The sequence below is a fragment of the Vigna unguiculata genome, unplaced genomic scaffold (assembly GCF_004118075.2).
Source record: "Vigna unguiculata cultivar IT97K-499-35 unplaced genomic scaffold, ASM411807v1 contig_267, whole genome shotgun sequence".
Lineage (NCBI taxonomy): Eukaryota > Viridiplantae > Streptophyta > Magnoliopsida > Fabales > Fabaceae > Vigna > Vigna unguiculata.
The window spans coordinates 882,892-898,925 of NW_021010971.1; the positions used below are offsets into that span (position 1 = coordinate 882,892).

The 16,034-nt window shown below is 39.3% G+C and overlaps 3 protein-coding genes across 3 annotated transcripts; all 3 read left to right on the plus strand.

Annotated features, from left to right (window-relative positions):
* The first annotated feature begins 4,210 nt into the window (after nt 1-4,210).
* On the plus strand, nt 4,211-4,669 carry LOC114171459. Its single transcript, XM_028056468.1, has one exon. The coding sequence runs from the start codon at nt 4,211-4,213 to the stop codon at nt 4,667-4,669; it is 459 nt and encodes a 152-aa protein (XP_027912269.1).
* Nucleotides 4,670-8,849: 4,180 nt separating this feature from the next.
* LOC114171461 lies at nt 8,850-9,536 on the plus strand. Its single transcript, XM_028056469.1, has 2 exons — nt 8,850-9,113; nt 9,264-9,536. The coding sequence occupies exons 1-2, from the start codon at nt 8,850-8,852 to the stop codon at nt 9,534-9,536; spliced, it is 537 nt and encodes a 178-aa protein (XP_027912270.1).
* Nucleotides 9,537-9,818: 282 nt separating this feature from the next.
* Nucleotides 9,819-10,400, plus strand: LOC114171462 (uncharacterized mitochondrial protein AtMg00860-like). The gene is made up of 2 exons (XM_028056470.1): nt 9,819-10,020; nt 10,066-10,400. The coding sequence occupies exons 1-2, from the start codon at nt 9,819-9,821 to the stop codon at nt 10,398-10,400; spliced, it is 537 nt and encodes a 178-aa protein (XP_027912271.1).
* The last annotated feature ends 5,634 nt before the right edge of the window (nt 10,401-16,034 follow it).

The window sequence follows — 16,034 nt, forward strand, 5'->3', positions numbered from 1 at the left end:
TTATTGACCATTGCCCACGTACTTATAGTTCTCTTCAATATTATATTTAGGGGTATGTAGGAAAGGATGGAGATCATAACACATATTGTGATACACATCATCTCAGTCCACATTATTATGATAATAAGAAGGAAGGTTAATATAGATATTACTACACCCTAAACATCCCCATACTAGGTTTATCCTACCTTGTTTACAGGTCCGTTAATTCAACTACTATTGTCAATTGTTGGTAATCATGCAATAAGAAAATAATTTTTTCAAGCAAAATAGTCACAAAAAGTTTTACTACATTCATTTTTTTTATTTCTTGCAAAAACTTCAAACTTTCATACAATTTATTTTTTGTGAACAAAACTACAAACATTTATCGTGTATTTTTTTTCTTGGACAAAAGTCATACTTCTCATGCAATTTTATTGGACAAAATTGCAACCCTTTTAATGCCACACAACTATTCAAGTCTCTCATAAGTTCAAATGATATATTATGTTGTGGTGATAACTAAAAAAAACTATTTATTTCTATAGTACTTTTCTGCTACTTTACTCATCATATTATTTGATGTGGAATTTTAATGAGTACTCATTGTAGAACCAACACTAATAAGAGCATCTTATGTGCAATCAATCAAAAGTTTTAAGTGGTGATTTAAAAAAAAACAAAACCACTAAAAAGCAATGGCGGAACAACGTTGGAACTAAGGGGTCCATGACAGGGGCGAACCTATGTGGTGACAGGGGGGAGCCGTGGCTCCCCCAATTTTTTTTTTGTGATTTTTTTTATATATATTTATATACTTTTTAAATTATATTTATATATTATTTATATTATGAAAAATTATAATAAAAGATAAAATAAAAACATTTAATGGAGACATTGATTTATAAAAGAGATTAGAATTTTTTGTTCTCGTTATAGGATCTTTCCACCATGTAAATTATGAGAAATTAATACAAAGAGATAGATTGGGAAATAGAGGTTGGAAAACACATAAATTGAGATTGAAGTATACATTATTGCATGATCTCTCATATCAAGGTTAGTATTTTATTATGATTTATGTATGTTAAATTTATAATTCTTTTTAGAATGTTTATCCCAAATTAATAAAACCCTAATTATGATTTTAGGGATTCTTTTATGAAATTGGTATGAGCCCTAATTATAATTTTTCCCATATTATTATAATCCTTAATTGTGAAATTTAGGGATTTTGTGTTTTTTGTTGTCTATGGTAATTGTTTTTTAAAAGTTTTGAATTCATACAGTGTTGCTTATTTAATTAAAGTGGTATGAGTTTTGTTATGTTTTGCATTGTGATAATTGTGATTTGTGAATATAATTTTTTTTTTCAGATAGGCGAGAGATGATAAATTTATATTAGAAAGATTATGATAAAAAGTAAAAAAACTTGATTATTTTTTTTAAAGAGGTAGGTTTGTGATAAAGATGAAAAAAATGCATTTATATTAACTAAACTTGAGAATTTTCATGAGAACCAAATATCTAAAGTTCTAAGAGTTATAATATAATGAATTTAAAAATTCATTACAACGCGAGAAAAACGACCTCAAATTTGACAATATCACACAATCAAATTGATAAGGTACGAATGATATAATAATGAATGATAGTAATATTTTTTTTTGAATTCTACTATTATATTTTAAGCAGAGGGTGTAAGCCCCTTTTTCCTTTTAGTAAAGTTTATGGGCCTGGCCTTTTCGGAGGCCCAAGGCCCTGCCCTACAGAAGGGCACCCTACCCTACCACAAGCCCTCCATTCTCCTCATTCCTCAACTTTTCTTTTCTCAGAAAACAGTTCTCTCTGCTCTCTTGTCCTCTGCTAGGGCACACCAGCCACACGCCTCCGAGCTACCAAGACTCTTTCTTTTCCAAGTAAGTAAGCTTCGGGACTTTTGGTCCGTTCTTTTCCTTTTCCTCTCCGTTTAAAACGCGTGGGTCAAGTTGGGGTTGAGTTCTTGACTTCGTTTTGTTCCTTTTTCCATGTTTCAGCTATACTCGAGTTTCTGGACCTGTAATAACCCCTTAGTTAGGGTCTGCTTGCGTTTGGGTACTCCAAAACAGAGGTAAGGGGAGCTATGTGTTTAAGTTTAAAGTTACCGTGGCATGTTTATGTTCTGTCCCATGTTGGGGGTGCTTGAATGGTGTTGAATTATGAAAATAAATGGTTGGCCATGTTCTAGATGTCGCTCTGTGTCTTTTTCCTGCCTTGCATGTGTGTTTGGGAGTGGATCTGGGCGGTTTCCGCCGTTGCATGTGGGTGGACAGTGGTGAACTCTGTCATTTTCGCCCAAGCGAGCTCGTCTCGCCTAGGCGAGAGTACCAGAGTGCTCACTGCCACGAGAACTCGCCTAGGCGACCCTTTTTCGTTTTGAGCGACGCATAGTCTCGCTCAGGCGAGAAGGCCTCGCCTGAGCGAGATCCCGTGAAGCCTCCGCTGTCGCGCGTCTCGCCTGGGCGAGAATTCGCTGTTTCAGGAAGGACAGCATCTCGCCTAAGCGAGAGTTCGTGGAAAAACCTGTTGCTTATCTCGCCTGGGCGAGAATTCGCTGCCTCTGTGAAGGCAGCATCTCGCCTGAGCGAGTTCGCCAAGGCGTGCCCTGGGTTCCTTGCTGTTTGGATGGTTTGCTGCATGTCTTGATTAGGGTATCCTTCCTAAATATGATATAAGTGCATATGCTTGGGTGTTTGGTTTTTTTTTTATGAACGAATTTGGCATGTTTGGTACGAGATTGATCACGAGTTTGTGACTTCGTGATGTTTTAACATGAAAATTGGATGTTTCAAGATAAAGGTGGTGGGTATGGTGTGAAACATGATTTTGGTGTGATAGGCGTAATTCCATGAGTCCCATGGGGAGACTCTATGGTGGCGTGTAGTGTATATATTAAGATAAGGATTCAAGTAAGGATTGCATCCCGAAACTCTAAAGGGTCAGTGAGTCTCAAGTAGAGTAAACTGACCCAAGTGGTGAGAGTAGCGGGAGGCCCTAGTCTTTGGCAGGATAATGGCCTTAGACGCTTAAAGGCTAACCTCGTGAGTGGTAGGGTGAAACCCATTGGCAATGGCTCTGCAGAGCAGTAGAGGCCACCACGAGTGCAGGCATCCAGTGAATCCGATCTTAATGTATGTATCCGGATAATAGAGTCATAGTGTCTTGCTTGTTTGTCATAACATGATCTATGTGCCTCTGTGTTGTACGTCTGGAAATGTTTATACATTTATTCCTTTTATACCATGATAAGTATTATATTACACTAGCTTACCCTTGCATGTTTGTGTTTGCTTTCTACTATGTTTTCTCTCTTGCGATGATCACCTTCTGGTGGGAGCAGATGAGAGGGAGGCTCGAGATGGATCCGGGAGACGCAGCAGTGCGGCCTAGATTCCCTGTATGGAAGTTTCAAGAGTAGTTCCATGGCCATGTGTATTAGTTGCCTTAGAAGCAACCCTTTTTCAAAACTGTTGCACTCCTTTAAATTTTCTTTTGCTTAGGACTATGTGGTATGCCTAAGATTCCTGTTAAGTATTTCCGGATGACTGTAATAGTTATCTCCTCTACGTTTTATGTTCATCTGAATGCTTCTCGTTATTATAATTGTGTGATGTTTTATTTAGCAGTTTAATCTTCTAAAATGGGACGTCACACTTTTATGGTATCAGAGCCTTCGTTCCTAAGTGTCTGTGGGTTATGTGTTTGCTTAGTTTTTGTTGTGCCCTCCTTGTCGTGTTTAGATGAGTTCCAGTCTAATCCAGTTTCTGATGGTGCTTTCTGTGTGTCCAGTGATATGACACCCCCTCGTGTAGCTCCTCCTCAACCTTCTCAGGGTGATGGGCAAGACCTAGCTAGGGCGATCGAGGCTATGGCTGCAGCCTTGACGCAACAGAGCAATGCTATGATGCAACAGCACGAGGCGGCGATGCAGCGCCAGGAAGCCTCACTTGAGCAGCAGCACTTCATGATGCAGCAGATGGAAGCTGCTAGGCAGGCTGCAGAGGATGCTCAGAGGCAGCATGTGGATGCTCTCCGTTAGTTAGGGGAGAATGCTGCTGGTGCTCCGATGTATGGTCCTCATCCCCAACCTCCACCCCCTGAATGGAGTTTGGAAGACTTTTTGAAGCACCAACCTGCCAAGTTTGATGGCAAGAAGAGTCCCGACCAGGCGGACCAGTGGATGAAGGACATGGAACGCATCTTTGATGCCAAGAGGTGCCCGGATGAGAGCAGGCTTGCTTTCACTGTTTACATGCTCACTGGGGAGGCTGAGCATTGGTGGGCCAGCATGAAGCTGGTGATGGAGGAGAAACATGAGGACATCACGTGGAGAGCCTTCAAGAAGAGGTTCTTGTCTGAGTATTTCCCTGACAGCGTGAGGTACGCTAAGGAGGTAGAGTTCCTCCAGCTGACACAGGGGAACAAGTCAGTGGCCGAGTACGCCGAGCAGTTCAAGCATCTGGGGCGTTTCTACACCATGCCGCTCGATGAGGAGTGGCGCTGCAGGAAGTTTGAGAATGGTCTCAGAGGAGACATCCGCTTGATGGTAGCTCCGCTGTCCATCAAGGACTTTGCGGCCTTGGTGGAAAAGGCCAGGGTCATGGAGCGAATGAAAGTAGAGGTGGAAGCTCAGCAGCAGCCACAATAGAGAGTTAGCGGACCATCTGGGTCCAGGCCACGAGTTGAAGAAAGGAGGAAGCCTTATGCTAGACCACATCCACAGCCACAGGGATCTGGAGGTTTCTCTTCCCCGCCCGGCAGAATACAGTGTTATCATTGCGGAGGACCGCATGCGAAGAATTTCTGCCCACAACTACCAGGTTTCCGTAGATGCAACCTTTGTGGCAGGGTAGGCCACTTCGGCAGAGATTGTCCTTCCAGGAGAGGGGCAGTAGCACGACCCTCACCACAGACTCCGAGTCAGAGTTCAGGCTAGGGTGGATTGGCTCCCCTACATTTTTTGTCCAAGTTCTGCCACCGGTCCATGAACCCCAATTTCTTTCTCTTTTTACATTTATATAATTTAATATATGATTTTAAATAAATGTTTTCAAATTTAATATTTTAATAAATATTTACACATTTATATTTATATATAAGAAAAAGTTTTCTTTTTTACATTTATTTTTCAATTTAATCTTTTAAACATTTTTTAAATAAAAATAATTATTTTATTAATATTATTTTTTAAATTGTTATTTGTTTAATTTAATCATTTTTTATTTTTTAAAATTGAATCATTATAAATGAAAATTAATTATATTAAAATTATAAAAAGTATTTATATCTAATTTTATAATTATAATAATAATAATTGTAATTTTATTATTTTTTATTATAATAAAAAAAGTAAATACAATATTTTGACTAGTTTATATAAAAATTTTAGGATTACTCTCTTTGTTCCTATTTTCGTTCAAAAATATTAAGTTACTCATTTAGTTTTTTTTAATCTCAATTTGGTCTGAATTTTAAAAAATTATGTAGTTTTGTCCTTTTTCGTTAAATTTATTGAATCAAATCAAGAATTTTTCATCAAAACTGAAGTTGTGAATGATTTGCTTTGTGGGTGTAATTGGCATAATCGTAGTATCAATTTTAATGAAAAATTCTTGTTCCGCTTCAAGAAATTTAACGAAAAAGATAAAATTGCATTATTTTTTATAAAATCGAGACCAAATTGAAACTAAAAAACACTAGATGACCAACATAATATTTTTAGACAAAAATATGGACCAAAGAATAATTTAATCAAAATTTTGACACCCCCAACATATTGCATGAAGTTCCACTACTGCCCATGAGTACCTGAATAGTTTCAGATTTTGAAAAACAATTTGGTCGTGGCACAAACTTTTTGTTTTACATATTATATTTGTATATATTCTATATTACGTTCCTTTATCTCATTATTTATTTTCACTATTTTAAAAATTTTAATACATTTATTTATTATATATGTAATAACAAAGTTATGTGGTAAGAGAGTCACCCCTTTATTTAATAAATCATAAAAATTTAAATTACTCTTGGAATCTTCTCTTTACTTTGAAGTATGTATGCGTTGAAGGCGAGAACTTTGATTGATGATATGATACTAATGATGCGGTTACTCTGTGCCTTCTATTTTTTATTTTATTATGCGAAATGCAACATGAAATCAAGAAACAAACACACAAATTGAAAAAAAAAAAAAGAATTTCATCACCATCAATTAAAATTTCCACTTTTGATAACTTTCACATTCTAAAAGAATTCTAATTCTAAAAATTAAATATATTTTTGGTCTTTTAACTTATACCAGAAATTAGAATTAACCAAACTTTGAAACTTTGGACCAATTTAGTCTTTCATCATTAGAAATGCATGGATTTCATCCTTTTAACCAAATTTTATTAAGTTTATTTGACGTTTCAAATGTGCTTCTTAGTTAACATTAAAGCGAAAATATGTAAAATAGTATAAACAACTCAAATGTAAAATAGTTAACATTGAAACGTCAAATAAACTTAACAAAATTTGGTTAAAATGACTAAATTCATGCATTTCTAAGGTTGAGGTACTAAATTGGGTCAAAGTTTCAAAAAGGGATCAATTTCAATTTTCACTAGAAGTTAAGAGATAAAAAATGCAACACTCCTCTTTTTCCAGAAACAAAGTCAAACCCACTCTCCTTTTCTTCTTCAATGCAAACTCAACTCTCCCCTCTGTCTCCCTCTCCCTGACCCTGGCCTCCATCTCACCAACCTTGCTTCTTGATTAGGTCCTGGAGAGGAAGCCACGCCTGAGCCTTCTGCTGCCTCCGCTCATAGCCTCTCATTCTCCAAGATACCAGGACCCTTGACCCAGTTAACCCGCAAGGATCAACCTTTTGCTTGGACCGACCGGTGTGAAGAGAGCTTTCTAAAGATAAAGCAAAAGTTGACTAGCGCTCCAGTGTTGGTGATTCTTGATACCGGTAAACCCTTTGAATACCCCTTGTGCCTAAAACTCACAAGAGTTTAGGAACCATCTCAAGTGCAAGTCACCAAGAGCTCCAATGCCACTTACATAATCCAGATATCGAGTCTAGAATGATGTGTGGTGTTATAGTTGAGATTAATTGGATGATTTTTGATAGATTATGTAATAGATCCTATTTTCTGCCTTAGCATAAAATAAATTGCATGGTTTGCTCTTCATTCAAGTTAGCTTACCCTTCTAGTTTCTATGGTGTGTTCTGTGTGTCTTCTACTTTTGCAATGATCGTCCCTATTGAATGGCGTGCGCAGATAATTGTGCAGGTGAGGATACACCCCTCCGGGACGTGAGATGATTACATTAGACGTACCAGTAGTATATGTAGCCTTTTCTTTCTTTTGCTTAGCTGATCGGGTATTTTGTAACCCTTTTGTAGTGTATGGGCTGTATATGTTGATCAACGTATGTATGGTTATTTTTTTAGGATGACTGTATTATATATTGTACTGGCCTACGTCATCATCTGCTTCTGAATTATTAAAATTTAAATGTTTTGTTTAATAGTTTAAAAACTATGAAAACGGGATGTTACAATTTTGGTATCAGAGCAGTGATTCCTTTATGATCTGTAGGTGTGAGCTTGCTTAACTTCTGTTGTGTGTTCCTCGTAGTGTGTTTGGCATGAGTTGTTGTACCTGTTAACTAATCTGATGGTTCCTCTTTGTGTGATCAGAGCTATGGCAGCTAGACCTCCTCCACCTCCTGTTCCAAACCCAGATAATCCTCATTTGGTGGGAGCAATTGAGGCGATGATAGCAGCCATGCAGCAGCAGAATGCTAACATAGTGAATCAGCAGAATCTAGCCTTGCAACAGATGGAGTCTGCAAGACTAGCAGCAGAAGCGACTCAGCAAAGGCACTTGGAAGCCCTACATCAGATAGGGGAAAACCGTTTAGCCGCTGGTTCTTCCCAAGCTTCACTACCACGAGTGCAAGAGTGGAGTTTGGAGGATTTTCTATAACACCATCCATTCCGCTTTGATGGAAAAGTTAGCCCGGATGGAGCTGATCAGTGGATGCGGGACATGGAACGAATCTATGATGCTAAGAGACGTCCTGCAGAGAACAGGCTGGCATACACTAAGTACCTTCTTGCTGGAGAGGTCGTGCATTGGTGGTCCAGCATGAAGATAATGTTGGAGGACAGCCATGAGACCATCACTTGGGAACTATTTAAGAAGAAGTTCTATGTTGAGTTCTTCCCCGATAGTGTGAGGTATGCGAATGAGGTTGAGTTCTTCCAGATGATGCAAGGAGACATGTCAGTGTCGGAGTACGCTGAAAAGTTCAAACACTCGGGTAGATTTCACACCCTGAAGATGGCAGAGGACTGGCAGTGTAGAAAGTTCGAGAATGGGTTGAGGGGTGACCTCAAGCTCATGGTGGCTTCGCTCTCTATCAAGGAATTCCCTGCCTTGGTAGAGAAGGCAAGAGTGATGGAGAAGCTTAAGGCTGAAGCTGAAGCTCAACAGAAGTCTCAACTGAAGGTTGGAGGGCCATCTGGGTCCACGAGCAGACACGACGACAAGAGGAAGCCATACTATAGACCTCAACCCCAGGGGCCCAGGAGGTTCCCACATCAGCCCCAGCAGTCCCAACCTTCTAGGCCATAGTGCTTCCACTGTAGGGGGCCCCATCTGAGGAGTGCCTGCCCCTAGCTTTCTGACAAGAGGACTTGCCATAGATGCGGCCAGGTGAGCCACTTCATTAGGGATTGCCTAGTTGACAGGAGCATAGTGCCGAGGCCTTCACCACAGCCTTAGTCACAACCGTCAAGGGGAGGTGCGAGACCACAAGCGGAGGGTCGGATGTACGCTGTCACTGGTACTGAGGCAGCTGGATCAGGTAACCTCATCATCGGGTCTTGTGTGATAGCTGGTAGGAGCTTGCATGTTCTGTTCGATTCGGGGCCGACACATTCTTTTGTGTCAGAATTTAGAGTGGTGGAGTTGGGTCTTCCGGTGAAGGAGCTCCAGTATGACCTTGTGGTGTCCACACCTGCTTCTGGGTTAGTCAGAACCTCGACCGTGTGTGCTAGGTGTAAGATCGAGGTTGAGGGGTGCAAGTATAGGGTAAACCTCATTTGTTTATCCTTGGTGGGGCTAGATGTCATCTTGGGCATGGATTGGCTATCTGCCAATCACATTCTCCTTGACTGCAACGAAAGGAAAGAGTTGTTTCCTAGCCTAGAAGATGAAGATCTGTTGGTGTCCTAACAGCAGGTGGACAAGGCAATGAAGGAAGGGTCTCAATGCTTCTTGATTTTGACTCAGTTATCCGTTGAGACTGAGATGGGACCCTTGGAGGCGTCTTTAGTGGGGGATTTCTCAGATGTGTTTCCTAAGGATGTGCCTGGCCTACCCCCTACTAGGGAGATAGAGTTCTCCATTGACCTGGTGCCAGGAGCAGGGCTAGTGTCCATAGCACCCTACAGAATGGCCCCTGCTGAGCTAGTGGAGTTGAAGAAACAGAGTGAAGAGCTTCTAGAGAAATAGTTTATCAGGCCGAGTGTATCGCCTTGGGGAGCGCCGGTGTTACTAGTTAAAAAGAAGGATGGTAGTTCCAAACTCTGTGTGGATTACAGGCAGCTGAATAAGCTAACCATCAAGAACAAGTACCCTTTGCCAAGAATTGATGACTTGATGGATCAGTTGCACGGTGCTGCAGTGTTCTCCAAGATTGATCTGAGATCATGATACCATCAGATTTGAGTCAAGTTTGATGACGTGCAGAAGACCGCTTTCAGGTCCAGGTACGGACACTACGAGTATGTAGTGATGCCGTTTGGTGTGACTAACGCCCTCGCTTTTTTCATGGACTACATGAACCGAATCTTCAGGCCATTCCTGGATAAGTTCGTGGTGATTTTCATAGATGACATCTTGATTTACTCACAGACTCCAGAGGAACATGCAGAGCATCTGAAGATAGTTCTAAGCATACTGAGGGAGAAGCAGTTGTATGCAAAACGGTCAAAATGTGAGTTCTAGATGACTTCAGTTCAGTTCTTCGGGCACATGATAGCGGCTCAAGGCATAGCAGTAGATCCGTCTAAAGTAGAAGCTGTGCTAAATTGGGAACGCCCTAAGTTAGTGACTGAAATAAGGAGCTTCGTGGGGCTGGCAGGTTACTATAGGAGATTCATTGAAGGATTCTCCAAGATAGCAGGACCCTTGACCCAGTTAACCCGCAAGGATCAACCTTTTGCTTGGACCGACCGGTGTGAAGAGAGCTTTCTAAAGCTAAAGCAAAAGTTGACTGGCGCTCCAGTGTTGGTGCTTCTCATCAGGATTGGGATGTGTTCTGATGCAAGAATGGAGAGTGGTGGCATACGCCTCACAACAGTTGAAGAATCATGAAAAGAACTACCCTACGCATGACTTGGAGTTGGCAGCAGTGGTGTTTGCACTAAGGATTTGGAGACACTATCTTTACGGTGCACAATTTCAAGTTTTCAATGACCATAAGAGTTTGAAATATTTGTTTGACCAGAAAGAGTTAAACATGAGGCAGAGGCGGTGGATGGAGTTCCTAAAAGACTTTGATTTTGAGTTGTTGTACCACCCGGGGAAGGCGAACGTGGTGGCTGACGCCTTAAGCAGAAAGGCGGTTCACGCATCTCACATGATGGTCAGGGAGTTGGATTTGGTGGAACAGTTTAGAGATATGCAGTTGCAGGTGGTTTTGGATGAAGGAGTCATTAGATGTAACCATCTCACTATGTCTAATGATTTCCTTAATCTGATAAAGGAGAAGCAGCCATCGGACCCCAAGCTACAGAGGACAGTAGAGTTACTTGGCACTGAAAAGGCCAAGGATTTCTTGATGGGAGGTGATGGGGTACTGAGATTCAGAGGCACGGTTTGCATACTTGAAGATTTAGAGCTGAAAGGTATGATTCTTGAGGAAGGGCATAAGAGCCGTTTTAGCATGCACCCAGGCATGACTAAAATGTATCATGATCTGAAGGAATCGTTCTGGTGGTCGGGCATGAAGCAAGATGTCGCTCGATATGTATCGTCATGTTTAACCTGTCAGAAGGCTAAGATAGAGCACCAGAGACCAGGGGGGATGCTTCAGTAGCTTGAGATACCCGAGTGGAAATGGGATAGCATTGCTATGGACTTTGTTACCCATTTACCTCGGACCGTGAGGAACCACGATGCTATATGGGTAATAGTAGACCGTCTCACTAAGAGTGCTCACTTCCTAGCAGTAAACTTGAGGATGTCTATGGCAAAGGTAGCATAGTTGTATATCGGTGAGATCGTGAGGTTACATGGTGTGCTATCGAGTATAGTCTCTGATAGAGACCCACGATTCACCTCCCGCTTTTGGCAGACGCTGCAGGATGCTATGGGTAGCAGGTTGGCTATGAGCTCCGCTTATCACCCTCAGACCGATGGGTAGTCCGAGAGAACCATCCAGTCCCTTGAGGATCCCTTGCGGATGTGCGTGTTGGACCATCTGGGTGCGTGGGACGAGGTCCTGCCGTTGGTGGAGTTTACATACAACAATAGCTTTCACACCAGTATTGACATGGCACCTTATGAGGCCCTCTATGGCAGGAGATGTAGAACGCCTTTATGCTGGTATCAGGATAGGGAATCAGTGGTGGTGGGACCAGAGCTTCTGAGACAGACCACTGAGAAGGTCAAGCTCATACGAGAAAGAATGAAAGCATCTCAAAGCAGATAGAAATCATATGCTGATCAGAGGAGAAGACCTTTAGAGTTTGAACCAGGGGACCATGTTTTCTTGAGAATTACCCCGACTACTGGTGTGGGAAGAGCAATCCATCAGAAGAAGTTGTCTCCTAGGTTCGTTGGTCCATACCAGATTCTGAGAAGAGTTGGACTAGTGGCATATGAGATTGCCCTACCTCCTCCTTTGGCCAACCTCCATTCAATGTTTCATGTTTCCCAGCTCAGGAAGTATGTGCCCGACCCTTCCCATATACTCGAGATGGAAGATCTGCAGATTAGAGGAGATCTTACAGTGGAAGTTCAACCTGTTGGTTTAGGAGATGTTCAGATGAGGCAGCTTAGAGGGAAATCCATTAGACTAGTCCAGGTCATCTAGGACAAGAGGACAGGCGATTTCACTTGGGAATTGGAAGGAGATGTGAGAAAGTCATATCCACACTTGTTGTCTGGTAAGTCTCAATTTTTGGGTCGAAAATTTTTGTTGTTGGGGAGAATGCAACACTCCTCTTTTTCCAGAAACAAAGTCAAACCCACTCTCATTTTCTTCTTCTCTACAAACTCAACTCTCCCCTCTGTCTCTCTCTCTCTAACCCTTGCCTCCATCTCACCAACCTTGCTTCTTGATTAGGTCCTAGAGAGGAAGCCACGCCTGAACCTTCTGCTGCCTCCGTTCATCTCCTAGGTAAGTTTTCCTTGCAGCCTCAATTCTGATTTCGAAATTCAACTCGAAATTTTGCTTCCATTCAGAGTCTAACCCAGTGCTCATCCTTTCTGTGTGATTGGATGATGAATTCTTCTAGGTTGGGCTGAGGAATTCTACTCCCCTCTCCTAGGTTGTCTTCACCCAAACTTTAACTCAAGAATAGGTAAGGGAAACTAACTTTTTAACTCATTTTGATGTGGATTGTGTTCGTGAGTGCTTTAATTGAATGATTGCTTGTTTAATTGGTGTTTGAGACTGCTGGTGTGTGAAATTGAGTGGGGGATGTTCTTGAGCGAGCTTGCATGTGAAGAACAGGGAGGATTTCCTGGTAGTTTCGCCTAGGCGAGTTGCTCTCGCCTGAGCGAAAATACCAGAAGATCACCCCTGTCACTGCGCGAAATCTCGCTTAGGCGAGCTGGAGTCGCCTGAGCGAGATAACATCTCGTCTAGGCTAGCCAGTTTAGCCTGAGCGAGAGTTCGCCCAGGATTTTTAATTCGCCACTGTATGATGTCTCGTCTAGGCGAGATCAACTCGCCTAAGCGAGATAAGCTCTCTAGCTTAGGCGAGACTCTCTAGCCTAAGCGAGATTCCCTGCAGAACTTAGTTTTCTCACTGTTTTGCTTACATGATGCTATATTGATTGCTTTAAGATGATGATAGTTGATCTTGTATGTGATCTTTATGCATGTTAGACTGTGTGATGGGATTGAGTGTGAATTTGATGAGAATGCGAACATGTTGGAGATAGGGTTTCAAGGGAAATCCTAAGGAATGTGGTTTAGTAAATGTAAGGGCATGAGGACTCAGATTGGTGACATCCTGACGCTCCTAGTAACCATTAAGACTCAAGTAGAGTATAATGGATTACGTCGGGGGAAGTAGCAGGAGGTCCTGGTCTATGAATCCGATCCATCATAGAGGTGATGGGATTTACCTTGAGAGTGGTTGGGTGAATACCCCTTGTTCCTAAAACTCTGCAGAGTTTAGGAACCATCTCAAGTGCAAGTCACCAAGAGCTCCAATGCCACTTACATAATCCGGATATCAAGTCTAGAATGATGTGTGGTGTTATAGTTGAGATTAATTGGATGATTTTTGATAGATTGTGTAATAGATCCTATTTTCTGCCTTAGGATAAAATAAATTGCATGGTTTGCTCTTCATTCAACTTAGCTTACCCTTCTAGTTTCTATGGTGTGTTCTGTGTGTCTTCTACTTTTGCAATGATCGTCCCTATTGAATGGCGTGAACAGATAATCGTGCAGGTGAGGATACACCCCTCCGGGACGTGAGATGATTACATTAGACGTACCAGTAGTATATGTAGCCTTTTCTTTCTTTTGCTTAGCTGATCAGGTATTTTGTAACCCTTTTGTAGTGTATGGGCTGTATATGTTGATCAGCGTATGTATGGTTATTTTTTGAGGATGACTGTATTATATATTATACTGGCGTACGTCATCATCTACTTCTAAATTATTAAAATTTAAATGTTTTGTTTAATAGTTTAAAAACTATGAAAACAGGATGTTACAAAAAACATATTTAACTCCACTCTATAATATACTCTAACATATGCAAAATGAAAATTTAAAACATGAAAAAAAAAAAGACGTGATGACAAATTTTTCATTTCTTTCCATTTAAAATATACAAGAATTTAAACATTTTTTATTTCACCTCACTAACCACAACTTCATCTATGTTTTAATGTTGATTTGTAGAGAAAGATGTATAATTTAGATATGTTCTTGATGATTTTTTTTTCCTTTTTTTTTGTATTTAGGTTAAAGCAATGTTATTGCTCCTATTAATATATTTGTTCTTGTTGATAAATAAAGAAATAGAGAATTTATATATGGTGGTGGAATAAGAGAAGGGTAAGAGAGTAAAATGTAACAAAAAGATTAAGAACACAATTTATATATTTGTCACTTTGTTTTTTTCATTACAATAGAGTAGATATTAATAAGGTGATGATGAGTGAAAAGTTTGGTATGTGTTTTAAGAAGATCCCCTTCTGAAAGGGTCAGGTCAATGTTAAAAAAAATGTTAAAATATTTGATATCATTTAACTTAATTTTGGGAGTCTAACTTATTCATTGTTTTATAAATTCAAACTTTTTTTTAGATGAGATTTTATGTGGTATGGAAGCTTAAAATAGATTGGTGGAAAGTTATAGTACAATACAATCAAATCTTTAAATAGTGACAAATTTTAGTGAAAAAATAATTAGTCACTATATAGTTTACCGATACTTGTCAATAAAGTATATAATTTATAAAGATATAATACAATATAATAAAATATTTGAATACACAAATTTGAGTGAAAAAATTTCTTCACATCAAATATATAACAAATAAAATAAAATTATAATAAATAAAAAAATGTCACGTGATCGGTTTCTAAAGCCTGTGGTGCTGCATTGGTATTGATAGTAATAACGGTGCATTGTTCAGATTTCTTGTAAAGCTAAAATCAGAAAATAGGCTTTGTATTGATAGTAATAACGATGCATTTCATGGAATTGGTGGTTCTTTAAATTAGTCCAGAAAAAAATACATTTTTAATACGTGTTGCCAATAGTCATTCTGAACAAATACGATCCCAAAAACGAAACCTACTCTCTCTCTTCTATCTTAAAGCAATATGCATCGTTGGTTGTCAAAATATGCAACCTAAATTCCCTTTCAACGATCAAGAGGACTTTGTCCCTATACTACTAAAAAAACTCATATTTCCTGCCAATTTTGTTTTGATTTTTTTTGTAAGAAATACTTATAAATTTTGTTATGAAAAAAAATTGTAGGAAATTGTTGCCAATTTTTTTACAAAATATTTTGTATAAAAAACTTTTCGTAACAAATTTCGTAGAAAATACTTGCGAATTTTATATTTTGTAGGAAATAATTAGGGTTAAATATGTTTTTGGTCCCTGAAGTTTCAGCGAAATTTGGAATTAGTCCCTCATCAAAACTTTTGACCAATTTAGTCCTTCATCTTTCAAAATGCGTGAATTTAGTCCTTTTAACCAAATTTTGTTAAGTTTATCTGACGTTTCGAGCGCATTTCATGATAGTATTTAAGTTAACATTGAAGCAAAAATGTGTCAAACAGTATAAATAATTTAAATACTATCATGAAATGCGCTTGAAATGTCAGATAAACTTAACAAAATTTGGTTAAATGGACTAAATTCATGTATTTTGGAAGATGAAGGACTAAATTGGTCAAAAGTTTTGATGAGGGACTAAACCTAAATTTCGCTCAAACTTGAGGGACCAAAAACATATTTAACCCAAATAATTACCCATGAAGGAATTACTTGCCAATTAAAATTCTTATAATAAATAGCAGGAAAAAATCTTTTCTTGCAAATTATTACAAGAAATCTGAACAATGCGGCGTTATTACTATCAATACTAATGTAGTACCACAGGCTTTAGAAACCGATCACGTGACATTTTTTTGTTTTATTTTATTTGTTATATATATATATATATATATATATATATATATATATATATATATATATATATATATATATATATATATATATGATGTGAAGAAATTCATGAT

Coding starts and splice junctions, on each gene's coding strand:
- LOC114171459 (XM_028056468.1), top strand. CDS start 4,211: ATGGAACGCATCTTTGATGCCAAGAGGTGCCCGGATGAGAGCAGGCTT.
- LOC114171461 (XM_028056469.1), top strand. CDS start 8,850: ATGTACGCTGTCACTGGTACTGAGGCAGCTGGATCAGGTAACCTCATC. Junction 9,114..9,263: donor TTGAGGGGTGCAAGTATAGG/GTAAACCTCATT, acceptor TCCTAACAGCAG/GTGGACAAGGCAATGAAGGA.
- LOC114171462 (XM_028056470.1), top strand. CDS start 9,819: ATGCCGTTTGGTGTGACTAACGCCCTCGCTTTTTTCATGGACTACATG. Junction 10,021..10,065: donor GTATGCAAAACGGTCAAAAT/GTGAGTTCTAGA, acceptor GGCACATGATAG/CGGCTCAAGGCATAGCAGTA.